The 12,871-nt window shown below is 35.4% G+C and overlaps 2 protein-coding genes across 7 annotated transcripts; one reads left to right on the plus strand and one right to left on the minus strand.

The window, feature by feature from the left end:
- Nucleotides 1-1,833: 1,833 nt before the first annotated feature.
- LOC113728035 (putative threonine aspartase) lies at nt 1,834-7,703 on the plus strand. 5 transcript variants are annotated; one of them, XM_027252497.2, is made up of 12 exons: nt 1,835-2,077; nt 2,284-2,334; nt 3,055-3,175; nt 3,356-3,440; nt 3,813-3,891; nt 3,999-4,125; nt 4,196-4,255; nt 4,690-4,853; nt 5,396-5,559; nt 6,439-6,562; nt 6,639-6,743; nt 7,212-7,703. In XM_027252497.2, exons 1-12 carry the CDS (start codon nt 1,925-1,927, stop codon nt 7,305-7,307), a joined length of 1,329 nt encoding a protein of 442 aa, XP_027108298.1. In that variant the 5' UTR covers nt 1,835-1,924; the 3' UTR covers nt 7,308-7,703. The 5 variants fall into 5 exon arrangements, with proteins under 5 accessions (XP_071932596.1, XP_027108300.1, XP_027108298.1 ...); XM_027252498.2 differs by having other exon boundaries at nt 4,208-4,255; XM_072076495.1 differs by lacking the exon at nt 3,356-3,440 and having other exon boundaries at nt 1,834-2,077; nt 3,830-3,891.
- A 421-nt stretch (nt 7,704-8,124) lies between these two features.
- On the minus strand, nt 8,125-11,040 carry LOC113728037 (bifunctional protein FolD 4, chloroplastic-like). Of its 2 annotated transcripts, XM_027252501.2 has the most exons (5): nt 10,699-11,036; nt 10,143-10,468; nt 9,299-9,535; nt 9,000-9,167; nt 8,125-8,821 (listed from the first exon to the last, which is right to left on the minus strand). In XM_027252501.2, the coding sequence occupies exons 1-5, from the start codon at nt 10,955-10,957 to the stop codon at nt 8,651-8,653; spliced, it is 1,161 nt and encodes a 386-aa protein (XP_027108302.2). In that variant the 5' UTR covers nt 10,958-11,036; the 3' UTR covers nt 8,125-8,650. The 2 variants fall into 2 exon arrangements, with proteins under 2 accessions (XP_027108302.2, XP_071932597.1); XM_072076496.1 differs by lacking the exon at nt 9,000-9,167 and having other exon boundaries at nt 10,699-11,040.
- Nucleotides 11,041-12,871: the final 1,831 nt, after the last annotated feature.

The following is a 12,871-nucleotide window of genomic DNA, read 5'->3' on the forward strand; positions in this document are numbered from 1 at the left end:
AATGGCACAGAAACAATGATTAGTTTAAAAAAAAGTTTGTTATCTTTGATTAAAAAAAAAAAAAGGTTCAAGAACCATGGTGGGCGATGGTGGTTTACAAAGGACAACTATACAAGATTAGAGCAGGGAGAAAATGATCAAAGGAAGAAAGAAGTTAAGTCGGGTCAAGCTTTAGTAATAAACTAGAGTGGCCGGTGCAAAAAGCAATGTGTTAATCTATTAAAAAATTTTAAAAGAAATGCGCAATGAGTTTTGAGAAATCTGAGAATTGATATGGTTTACGGTTCACCAAATAAAAATAGAATAATTAATAAATTTACTATTGCATAATTAAATTACTTTCATAACAATATGAATAAAAATTAACAACCTTAAGCATACTTTCAAATGTCATATGCAAAATTGAAAGTGCTAATATGCAAAAGTTAGTGTAATGAAACAAATGTTCACTTTAGTAAATCATGTTTACATATATATATATATATATATATATATATATATATATATATTTTTTTTTTTTTTTTTTTTTTTTTTGTGTTCAAGGAAGACTTCAAACATTACAAAAGGAAAACAAAAAAAGGGGGAAAGTTTGAAAGCCAAACTGTTTCGGGTTGGATTACTTTTGCTAAACAACCACATTTAGAACATAAATAAAATTACTCTTAAAAGTAGTTAGTTAGAACTGTCAATGGGGTTGGATCAACACAAACTCAACTCGTTCAACCCAAAAAAAGCTTGATAAGCCTGATCTTTCAGTGAGCTTGTTTAAGGTTGGACCTAAAAATCATATCCAAATTAAATATGAACCAACCTTGGGTCTCATTAGATTCAAATCCGATATAAGCCCGACCCATTAATTACTTATATATTTAATATTTATATTTTGATATTATATTACTAAATACTAAATATATACAAATTGCTAAATATAAAAATAGATATGAAAACTCTTCTATTAGATTTCTTGAGAGCCAATATTGCTAATGTAGAACTAAAGCTAACTTTTCTTATTGGTTGAGTAAATTTTTATATTGGTACAATATTAATTGATTTTTTTTCTAGAAATACAAATCATCAAGCATGTTTGAATTCAAGTCACAAAACTATGAAGAAATTCCAATCTTTGAAGATGTATTGATTTATAACCGTATATTTTATTACTATTTTTCATATACTTTGAACGAATTATATATAAATATTGTTAAAAAATTCTTGGTTTATGTACTTTTTAAGGACTATTACTTATTCATGTTTAGTTTTAATATTGTAATTATGTGAATGTTAAATTAGTTTTACAACTTAATAGTTATAGTAATGATATTAAAAAAATTAAGAAGTAATAAATGAACTTGGGCTAAATTCGAATAAGACTCAAAACGTGAATATTTTGTAAATTGAGTATGATCTTCACATTTATTAACTTGAAACTCATGACCCGAAACTTGAAAATGTTACAAATTAAATGAACTAAACTTGAGTTTATAAAATCTCGGTTCATATGGCCAGATTGACAAGCCTATAGTTAGTGAGTATCATTCTTTAAATTTAAGAGTAGAGTTTCCGACAATTAAAACACTTTTAACACAATCTCAAAATTTAGTACTTTCAGAATGATTTTTATGGTCCAAAAAATATATATATAACTTTAACCATTTGTTTTAAATTTTGAACTAGATGAAGAACTAAATATGTTTCAAATTTTCAAAATTACAAATTATCAAATAAAAAATTACTTGTACAAGTACGTATCCAAAATAATATGATTAAGCACTTAATACTTTGATCAACAAATTCTACTACTTAAAGTGACTAGCCAACTTAAACTTATACTTATTTACAAATTTCCTCAAACTTAATCTACAACTATAAAAATTTCACAAAATTTGGCAAGAAGTTTTATAATTTCGAGTAGTAGGAGTGTGGAATGAGAGCAATGGCCGGCGACGCGGCTGATCAGAGCCATAGATTCTTCGTCGCCGTTCACGTTGGTGCCGGATACCACTCGCCGTCGAACGAGAAAGCGCTTCGTTCCGCCATGAAGCGCGCCTGCCTCGCAGCCTCTTCTCTTCTCCGCAAGGTCTCTTTTATCTCTCCATTTTTTTTTTGGCATTTCACTTCAGACTTTAAAGCGTTGGTTGAGAATAAATTAAGAAAGTTTGGAGTCAATTTTAATCTCTAATTTAGTTCCAGTATACGTGCCAATGTGCTTAATTAATTCCACGTAGTGTTGCATGTAAATATGTTCGCTTATAAATATTATTCTCGAAATGTGATTTCTTTTAGGGTACTGGCCGATGTATTGATGCTGTTGTTGCTGCAATTCAAGTTTTGGAGGTTCGCATTTTTCTTTTCTTAGCCTTCTTGGAGGGTTAATTTAATATTTAAGTTTCATAATTTCGGATGTTTTGGAAAAGTTGAGTTTGTCAGCTTCAATTTTCATAAGTTGGGATTTTTTTGAAGTTCAGTTGTAAAATGCATCGTCTGGCTTGCCAGAGTCTTGGGATGAATTCATATAACCTTATCCTTGACTCTTCATATCTGTTGTGTTTGGTGCAAATTTCAGAAGTTGGGATTTCTTTCTGAGTTAGTAATAAAATGCATGATTCTGTTGGCGACAAAACTAAAATGCATGATTCTGTTGGCGATTTAGTTTTATCATCAGTCAATATAACTTAATTCTTCGTTTGCTTCAGGAATAGTCGTCTGATAACTATTAGACGCTATTTCATTTCTTCAAGGGACCACTAACTGTAGGGTATTACAAACTAGTGAACTACCAAAGTGACCGGTGTTTTTGATTCCTGGTTTAGTTGGACTAAAAGCATATTGCAGTGGAGTCAAGTTGTTTAGAGAAATACCTGAGCTAGGTACTTGATTTCTGATAGTCAGTAGGATCTCACAAGATTTGATTGGCGAGATGTTCTTTTGATTTGGAATTATTTTGTTTAGTGTTCGTTCTTGATCATGACCAAGTAGAATAGTGTGAAATAAGTGAATCAATCTAGTTGATGAATTTATGGTTGGACAACATTGGATTGACATTATTGCAAACAGGATGATCCTTGCACCAATGCCGGGAGAGGCTCAAATTTGACTGTGGATGGACATGTAGAATCTGATGCCAGTATCATGGATGGTGATTCTGGAGCATTTGGTGCTGTTGGAGCAGTGCCAGGTATTCCATAAGTTCCAATTAACGATATGGTCTATGTGTCCTTGTATGATACTTAACTGCACTGCATGATGAGTTCAAGTGCTTCCTTCCTTGAATATTCACTTTCCTGACTCACGTGCAAGTTGTGGCTTCTATGGTGCCTAAATAGATGTTCTTCTGATGATGATGACTGGTTGTCAGGTGTTAGAAATGCTATTCAAATTGCTGCACTGTTGGCTAAGGAACAGACTTCAGGTTCATCATTGCTTGGTCGAATAAACCCCATGTATGGCTAAATTGTACCTCTGAACCTACTTAGCCACAGAATAGCTTTTCTTTTGTAGCAATTCAGTCTAGTACATGTACTTCCTTGCATGTCTTTTATCCATAATCAGTAGAGACCATCTATTTTATGAAACCTTGAAGGACTCTCTATTCCATTTTGACACTATTCTTCAAAATATCCAGTAGACTTAATGATTAAATTATTGTCACTTTTGCCACACTGGGAAGTTGCAATATGAATAGAGCTAATACATTTATCAATCGGAAATTAGCCTTGCCTTTGCAGCAGTCAGTGAATCTCATGTCATCTGGGCATTGTACACTATTTAACTTTAATTTGCTTCCTGAAGGAGCCATAGTTTGTAATGCTTAGGTTTTTGGTTGGTGAAGGAGCACGAACATGGGCAAAGTCAAAGGGTATTGTCTTGCCAACAGTAACAGAGGCTGAAGAGGTGATTTCTCGTTTTGTGACTGGATAATGGTTTAGTTCCTGTAGTACAAGTTTTTGTATTTCATACTTGGATAAGGCTGCTATAGTTTTTCTATATTATGTATACAGTGGCTGATAACAGAAAGAGCAAAATTGCAATGGGAAGAGTTCAGAAGGATGCTTTATGAAGCCAACGCCACTGAAGATGCTTCTAGAAAACTCACTGGTATCTCCAAGGAGACTGCTGTCATATCAGGTACACTTGTGTAGTTGTCTATGAATATACCTGGACTTGGCTACAAGTTTCATAGGATTACTTGGTGAAGGATGGATTCTAGGTACCTTTTGGGGAGCTTCATCTGATCCTTCGTTATCTGAGGAACATGGTGCATAACTTATCTTTATCCTTATTCAAATTGTTGTCTTTTAAAAATTTCCGTTAAATGGACAATCTGAGTTACATGCTATGAAGATTCTCTTACCAGTATCTGAAATTTTGCTTTGGTTTTTAGTAGTTCTCTGTCGAAAAAAAAAATGTGTCCAATCTTTGTGCAAAACAAATATTTTATATATTTCTTTAAGCATTGGCAGGTTGATGCAATTTGTGCCTCCATATTTAGCCAACTTTCAGGTGACTAGCCAAGAAACCCGTTTCCCCTGCTTTTGGGGTTGTGATCGCTATTGGCTAATCGCTCCCCTCCTGCCTCTGCAGCCCTGGGAAAAAGATAGAATCTTAAAGCTAAAATATTTGTTGTCAAATGCTGTGGCTTTCTAAGCGTGTTATTTGGTGATTGAATTTGAGTTCTTGTTCCATAACTAGAGCCTCAATCCTGTGATCATTTGAACGGAGAGGAAGTTGATGCTCAATCTTCTAAACATAATGCACTAGAAGAGGGTAGTGTTATGGATACTGTTGGAGTTATATGTGTTGATTCTGAAGGACACATAGCATCTGGATCCTCAAGTGGTGGCATTGCTCTGAAGGTGACACTTAGACACATGCAACTTTCATTGTAGCCACAATCTTTTTATCCCCAAAAGTTTAGTTACCATTAGCATTCCCATTCAATTTCAATCATCTGTGCCTCTGGGAGCTTTGAGCTCATATTATTCTGAAGATCAGTCACAAAGTCCAGTTAAGTTTATTAGATTATTGTCCTCTGTGGAAGACTTCCTTGGATAAATGTGTTCTGGGTGTCGGCATCTGATGCCGTATAAGCATGAGCAGGAAATGGGGAGGCAGTGCTTTCATTAACACTCGTAATATGTTTAGTCTCTTGAGGATTTCACACTTTTCATGGATATCTCTCTTTCTAAACCCAGGTTTCAGGTCTAAATAAAATGAAAAGTACATAACAATTAATAGATATGAGCTTCATGTCGCCAATAATTTGACGTAATTGCTTATCTCGATGTTCTTCCTAGTGGCTTTAGATTTGCCATATCTTTTAGATGACAAAGTTTTTATTTTAGGTTTCACATCAGATTTTATCATCTAAAATGTTAACCCAGAAAATGTATGACAGGTTAGTGGACGGATTGGATTGGCAGCGATGTATGGTTCTGGTTGCTGGGCATCCTCAAAAGGACCTTTTGGAGCACCTTTTATAGTTGGTTGCTGTGTTAGTGGTGCTGGAGAGCATCTAATGAAAGGATTTGCTGCCAGAGAATGCTGCATATCTTCATCTTTGTACGTGTTACAACTTACTTTATTGATCATTACAATTCAAACCTTGAGGAAGATGGGATAAATTGTTTTATATTTATTTTTTATTTTTATACGAGGTATCAATGTATTAGGGAATTATTGGTAAATGTTGAGCTGTCAAGTTTTATTTATTAGCTCAACTTTTAGTTTCACTCAGTCCTTCTCTTAGCTTGGTTTCACTTCTCCCCTTAGGATTTCAGTTAATACTTGTGATATTGTTCTCGTTCCTTATCTGTAAATCTAAAGTTAGGGCATTAACTTTTAACAAAATGAAAATGAAAATTGACCTTAAAAGAATAGAACTGAGTATTCGTTTTTACAACAAAGGGAAAAAGAAATTGCATGAGCTGTATGTAGATGGTTTAAGATGCAGATCACTGCAAAGCATTTTATGGAGTAGAAATTGGGAATAATTGCTTTATCTTCTTATAAGTTTCTAAAATTTTAATTGGGTGGATATTGTCTAAAAAGCAACCTACAGGAATTTAGTGGTGAACTTAATGGATCCTTCGTATTATAAACACATCTAGTTTTGTTTGTGCTGCATTTTTACCAAGTAATAAACTGCTTTTAGCCTCTGACTATGATCAGTTAGACAGTCTATTCATTCCAGAATGTAAGTTATCTACCCAACTTCAAGCTAATGACTTATCCAAGGCTCCCTTATGGAAAAATCCAAGTACATCAAATTCTTATGGTCGGGGGTATGTTGCATATTTCCTTGGTGTCTGCTAATTCTAATCCATGCTTTTGGATAATATGGAATGTGCTGTCAATGGTTTTGGTTCCTTGTTTTGGGTAGTAAGAATGATGTATATCCAGTTTTGCCCCAATGTTAATATTTGTTTGGCTACAATGCAGATCTCGGGCTGGTCCAGCCTCGGCATGCACAAAAGTATTGCATGGCATAATTCAAGAAAAAAGTCAAAGGATGACTGATATAAGTGCTGGGATCCTTCTAGTTGAAGCTGATGCTCCTAAACTGGTATATATGTATATATAGTCTGTGTTTTCCCTATATCATTTGTGTACGTTTGATAACTTCTGAACTGTGGTGTCAGGCTCCTGGGGGTTCACCACAACTGAAGGCTGTTGAGATGGTAGCTGCATATACTTCCTTGTCATTTGGTATAGGTTATTTTGGAAACAATCTGCAACGCCCCAAGGTAGTCATTCATATGTTTATGTTGGTACTTGATGTAATGGGGAACATTATCTGGTTCATGGAGTCCATTTTATCAGTTTTTTTTTTTGGAAAAATTATTAGAAATGATCTCTTGACAGCAAAGCTCTGATAGATTTGTTTGCCTGCAGTGTTTCATAACTAGATGATGATCACAGAAACTAGCATTGAATTTCGATCCTCTGTGTTTTTCAGTACTTCATACTCCCTTTTTCTTTCTGGAAACTGCATGTTTATGAATTTTGTCAAGGATGATCAATTTCAGCAATTGATTTAAGTAGTGTTTGTTAGTTGATGCAATAGCTTCATGATCCAGAGCTTCAAGATCCCATAGTCAAGTAAATTATGCTTTCTGTCTGTTATAGGGTCGATACAAGGGCGCCATACCAGAAAGCTGTACCTTTTTAATTCTTACTGACATCGGGTTATCGTCTTTGTCGTCAATTGACAGGTATCAATACTTCGAAATATGAGGCAGAAGAATGAAGCTAAAATAGATCAGTTTGCAGCACGGGTTAATCTTGTGGGCGAGAATCAGACGACGTAGCTGTGAAGTAGAAGAAAAGAGTAAACTCAGGCAAAATGACTCTGCTTTTGGACCTGGTGATGTTGTGCACTGCCGAAGACTTCTATCTCTACGTATCAGTAGATTGTTTCCAATCTCCGGAGGAGGCATGCTTCTCTAGTAGTAGCAATCCAAAATTAAAGAGAGAGACTCAATCCTCGCCGAGAGAGATGTTTTAGGAAGTGAACCTGTAATAGTGAATCCAGGTGACGTGAGTGTATTTGGATAGGAGATTATTTGAAATAATTATTAGAGCACTTTTTATAATAGTGATGTATGTTAGATAAAAATGTTGTTGAAAAGATAAAAAGTTGATTAGAAATTGTAATTGTGAAACAAGCAAAATAATAGCGATCCAAAACTTGTTTTTCTTCTTCACCTTATTTGCACTTCCACATGTTTTATCAGTTGTGACAGTGGATGGTAGAACATTATTAGAGCTTGTCGAGCCTTAGTGGATGGATTTGGGTAAAACCCATTTTGACGGCTCTACTTGATGACTGGCAGCAGCACACTCCGCTATGGTACATTTGCGGAAAGCCTGGCGAGGACCACCTCCCCACCCAAAAGCGATCGGGCCAGATTAACAAATGCGATCGAGAATCATTACCAATATTTCAAAAAATTTTCTTTGGCAAGTAATTCAGACTTGCCTGTTAGTACCTTTTCTGCTTGATTGTGATGATTAATATAGACAAGCTACACAAGCATAAAGCAATACCGTATGTAAAGATATCTTGAGTCTATGGAATGACAATTTTGATGAAACTAAAATAAAAATTTCACGTAGACAGCAGGATGAATTCAAAATAAGTGCATGCAACCAGAAAATCAAAGAAAGAATACAATGTGCATGTAAATATAACTAATCCTGATATTGATAATGTTACCAAATCAGAAGCCAGTGCTTCTCTTCATGGGCAAAGAGTGAACACAAAAATGCAATCTTAACTTGAAAATAGGATATCCTATTTTTCATCTAAAAGGGTGGCGTCCTCATGGCTCGTTTGTTGTTCGCTTCCTTCTTAAAATACCCATCTTGCACGGTTCTGTCTATATGCACATCATTTACCAATTAATAAGCTCGACCAATTGCTCTTCATCATTTGAAAATACTGAGCCAAATAAGATGCTTCTTGCTCCAAAGGACTCCCTATATGTCATCTCTATAATAGCTGCATAGATTTTGCTCGGCAAAAAGGCGGACAAAATTTTATTTTTGGTGCCCTACATGGAAAGAAGATGGGAGGAAGTCGCAACAAAGGACCTGCACTTGTTTGAAGGAGGGCCTCTGCCTATTGGGACAAGAGGTCATGGTGAAAATATCAATTGAAGTTGTGAATTCTCTTTGCAGATATCAGAGTATTTGACAGCAGCATTGCTATTGTCATAGGACCAACTCCGCCAGGAACAGGAGTGATAGCAGATGCAATTTGCCTAGCCTCATCATAACAAACATCACCAACTAGCCGATAGCCCCGAGGGCTTTCAGAATCCTGTCACAGAGGCACAACCAAAATTACCTTGTTATTAAAGCATGCAAACAAATTCCACACTGCAGCTTAGAGGTTTTAAGCAAACAAAACATTCAAGGGGCACTTGGAGCAGAGGAAGGGGGAGGAGGGATTGAGGCAGTGGAAGCAAAGTGCCCAATGACAAATGAAGATACCCCACCTCAACTGGATTTATCCCAACATCAATAATAACTGCACCAGGCTTTATCCAGCTACCCTTCACCATATTTGCTTGTCCTACAGCTGAGATGATAATATCAGCTTCTCTAGTAAACTCCTCAGGATTCTTTGTTCTAGAATGGACAACACTCACAGTTGCATCTTCCCTCTACCATCCCAAAGTACGAAGGGAAAAACAAAAATTAAAACAATTCAATCTACTAACAGGGAAAAAAAAAACAGTGATACACTAGCTCGTAAGGTTTTAATTGAAAGATTTCCAGCCAGAAATAATCTTACTTGTAGCAATAGAGCAGCAGGCATCCCAACAATATTACTCCGGCCAATAACAACTGCTCTCTTCCCTTTGATAACAACACCATATCTATGCAACAATTCTATGCATCCTTTAGGCGTGCAAGGCACAAATAGTGGTTCCCTATCTCGCATGGCAAGACGTCCAATGTTTAGTGGGTGGAATCCGTCCACATCTTTTTCAATGCAAACAGCATTTAATACATTCTGCTCGTTGATGTGCTGTACAGGATCCATGAAGACAGGTGTTAAAAGTGACCTCAAACAAGAACTTATAAGTTAACATTAGTAACTTCCGAGTCTCTTACTATAGAATCTTAAGTTGTCCTAAACCATTTTTATAAAGCAGTCAATCAATTTACAATTTACAGATAATGAAGGAAGCAGAGAATAAGTTCAATTTGCGTTGAGCAATGAGAGACAAATATAGAAACACAAGATAATCATAATGGTAAACATGTATAGCTCTCTAGTCCTCACTCATCAAAAGGAATAATTTTAATGGTCCCAAAATGTTATATTGAAGAAATGAAAGTCCAGGGAAAATTATAAAGGACACAACAAAGTATTAGCTATATTGTAATTCACAAACATCCATTAAGAATAGTTCACTTCAGTGCAATGCTTCATTTACAAAAGAAATTAGCTCTACTTTAACTTGACTCAAGATAGCAGAGGAAACATTGAAAGTAGTTTACTTTTTTTTTTTCCTTATCATTTCAAGAACAACCCATATCATTATACAGGCCAAAAAAATGTAGATTCAGGCATATTTTGCAACCGAATTTGATCCAAAAAGGACAAGAAATATTGATATTCAAAACCATACAGAAGGTAAAGGTAGCTGAACAAGGATGCCATGAACCGCAGGGTCATTATTAAAACTTGAAATATGCTTAAGCACTTCTTCTTCTGCCGTGTCTTTAGGCAAACACGCTTCAAAAGATTTAATTCCTGCGTCCTCACAAGCTTTCTTCTTGTTGCGAACATAAGTTGCTGAATCCTTCCTGTCCCCAACTAGGATCACTGCCAGCCCTGGAACGACGCCTAGTGCCTCCTTCATCTTAGATACTCCTGCTGCTACTTCCTCTCTGATTTCTTTAGCAACCCTTTTTCCATCAATAACTTTAGCAGAAGCTTCAGTAGCCATAGCAGCTGATTAACAAAATTCAAGAAACATTAGGAAAAAATAAAGCAAAAACCCGATGAAATTCAATGAAAAGACAAGAAACCCACAATCACAAAATGTTGAAGACGTGATTTTTTTTTACTTAATTGTCAAATTTTATCTCAAGCTGCATGCATAATCAAGGAAAGACATAAACTTTGATTTTCAAAAACAAAAACGAAGCTTTATGAGCAATTCATACGAAGTTGAATTGTACCAGCAATGAACGAAGGACGGTTGATAGTTTGAGAGAAGACAGTTGTGGGATTTTTGCACGGACGCAGATGGACATGACGGAGGGGGTTGAAGCGGCGGTGGAAGTGAAAAGCTCTGCATTTGGAGGAGGTGGTGGCGGTAGTCAATGGGAGGAATCGACGAGAGGAGGAGGAGGAGGAGGAGGAGGAGGTTGAGCAGCCGGAGAATACGAGTTTTGAAGTGGTAGACGACGTCGTCGTCATGGAGGAGGGCGATGCCATGAATGGCCGAAGCGATTGGAGCTGCCTGAGTATCAGCCCTATGCTTGCTGATGCTTTAATCCCGCCTTTGTTGCTTTTAGGGTTTAATGCTTTTGTAGCTGTGTAGAAAGTACAGTTTTACAACAACTGAATGAAATTTTACAGAGCCAATTGAGAAAGTTTCTCCCCCGAAAGGAAAAACATAAGTTGTCTGCTTCTTTTCTTTGCTTCAAATTACTTTCTCACCCAAAAGAAGATGGGTAAATTTTTTGAGTAAATCTGTAGATTTAGATGGATTGTGGATCAGTGGATCATATACTTCGAAAATTTAGATGCTTTGTTAGTATTAAAAGTGGCAAAATGGATATATGGTTAATAAATGGTTTTAGTTAAATGGATAATGGATCAAATTGATCCAATCCAATTAAAATCACTTAATAAATTGATCTAAATGGATGTCATTTAAATGGATAGTGTAAACCATGATCCATCCATTTATCCATTTACTCTCCCAAATCTTAAATTTAAGATCCAAATATTTTTTTTTCAAAAAATACATATCCCCAAAGTTCTATCCTTAAATCACCTAAAATCTTTTGGTAATAACAAATGCTTGTACTATACTCTATTTCAGTTCTTCATAAAATTAGTTTAGTTCAAAGAAAATTTAACTGATGTGGTCAATTTAACCTCTCATCATTACTTTAAGTATCATTTTGTAAAGTAATGAACAATTAAGAACTTCGCTACATTTTTATAACTTTTGGGTGAATTGAATACGGCTTTACAGTGAAAAGAAGTTTACGTTTCCAATTTTTACACTCCTGTTCAAGAGGGATGCCTTGAATAAAAGTGGAGTTCTAATAAAAAATCTTATGTTATTTAACAAGTAAAATTTTTCATCACATGTGCACGTAGTACCTAAAAATGTATGAAACTCCTTATTATACTATTGATATACAAGCTACATTATATTACTTAGTAAATTAGGTGTCTTTTTTTTTTTTTTTTGGATAGTGGGGTTGGGTAATAAGGGGAGAGGGATTGTAAGTATGAGAATTTGGATTCAAAACCTTCAATTTATTAAAAAAAAAAATAAAAGAAGGTGTCATTTACGTTTCTTAACCAATATTGCGGGGTACTCGTTAGAAAAATTCTTTTTATAAATAAAAGAATTAAAAAAATGAAAAATTATTTTAACTGGACCCACCAAAACCCATCAACGGCCGTACATTGCATCACATGTCCTTTACAATTTTGAAAGTCCATTTAGCCCTTGTATACAGGGACGCATGCTTGACAAAGTAGTTCTTTGATTGGTTAAAGGACTTGGAAGTGAGGCATCATAGCAGGGACTCCAGATTAAACTCCCATAAGGACTTTGGATGTTACCATGAATGAATGCATTTGGTCCATGTCTTTCTCCACCAGCGAGGATGTGAGGGTGGTGATAAAGTAGGGAAGTAGGTTCATTAACCCTGCAGATCTAGTTTTCAGCTAGAGTCTCATGTTGATTTTGCCAATTTTTATATTTTCTGGCAACAAATCATTTGCCTTAAAATTTAACAAATACAAATTGGCATCTATTCAATTGGGGAAGGATTTCGCATGTCTTGTTGTTTGGAAAAGTTTCCACTCATGTTTCCAGAATACCTTTTCATTTATTTTCTATTTCTCCACTGGAATATTTCATGTTACGAAAATACACTATTCCATGTGCAAATGGATTCTCGAATTATAGGTCTTTTATACTGTTACATAGAAATTGATCAAACTTTTGAATGCTCTAATGCTTTACTAGGAGTTTTATTGTCAGGAAGAGAATGCATTATGTCCCTTTGTTTGTTGTTGGAATGTGCAAGTTTTGCAGGAAGATGTCATAAACGTTCTCACATGTCACTGATTATGGAAGGTAGAAGTTTTGTGGAGTCACAA

The sequence above is a fragment of the Coffea arabica genome, chromosome 2c (assembly GCF_036785885.1).
Source record: "Coffea arabica cultivar ET-39 chromosome 2c, Coffea Arabica ET-39 HiFi, whole genome shotgun sequence".
NCBI lineage: Eukaryota > Viridiplantae > Streptophyta > Magnoliopsida > Gentianales > Rubiaceae > Coffea > Coffea arabica.

Excerpts from the sequence above, each read along its gene's own strand:
- LOC113728037 (XM_027252501.2), bottom strand. The coding sequence starts at position 10,957 with ATGGCATCGCCCTCCTCCATGACGACGACGTCGTCTACCACTTCAAAA. Across the intron at positions 10,469-10,698 it reads CCGTCCTTCGTTCATTGCTG|CTGCTATGGCTACTGAAGCT; the intron begins GTACAATTCAAC and ends TTTGTTAATCAG. Across the intron at positions 9,168-9,298 it reads CTGCTGCTCTATTGCTACAA|AGGGAAGATGCAACTGTGAG; the intron begins GTAAGATTATTT and ends TTGGGATGGTAG.
- LOC113728035 (XM_027252497.2), top strand. The coding sequence starts at position 1,925 with ATGAGAGCAATGGCCGGCGACGCGGCTGATCAGAGCCATAGATTCTTC. Across the intron at positions 4,256-4,689 it reads TTCGTTATCTGAGGAACATG|AGCCTCAATCCTGTGATCAT; the intron begins GTGCATAACTTA and ends TTCCATAACTAG. Across the intron at positions 6,744-7,211 it reads ACAATCTGCAACGCCCCAAG|GTATCAATACTTCGAAATAT; the intron begins GTAGTCATTCAT and ends GTCAATTGACAG.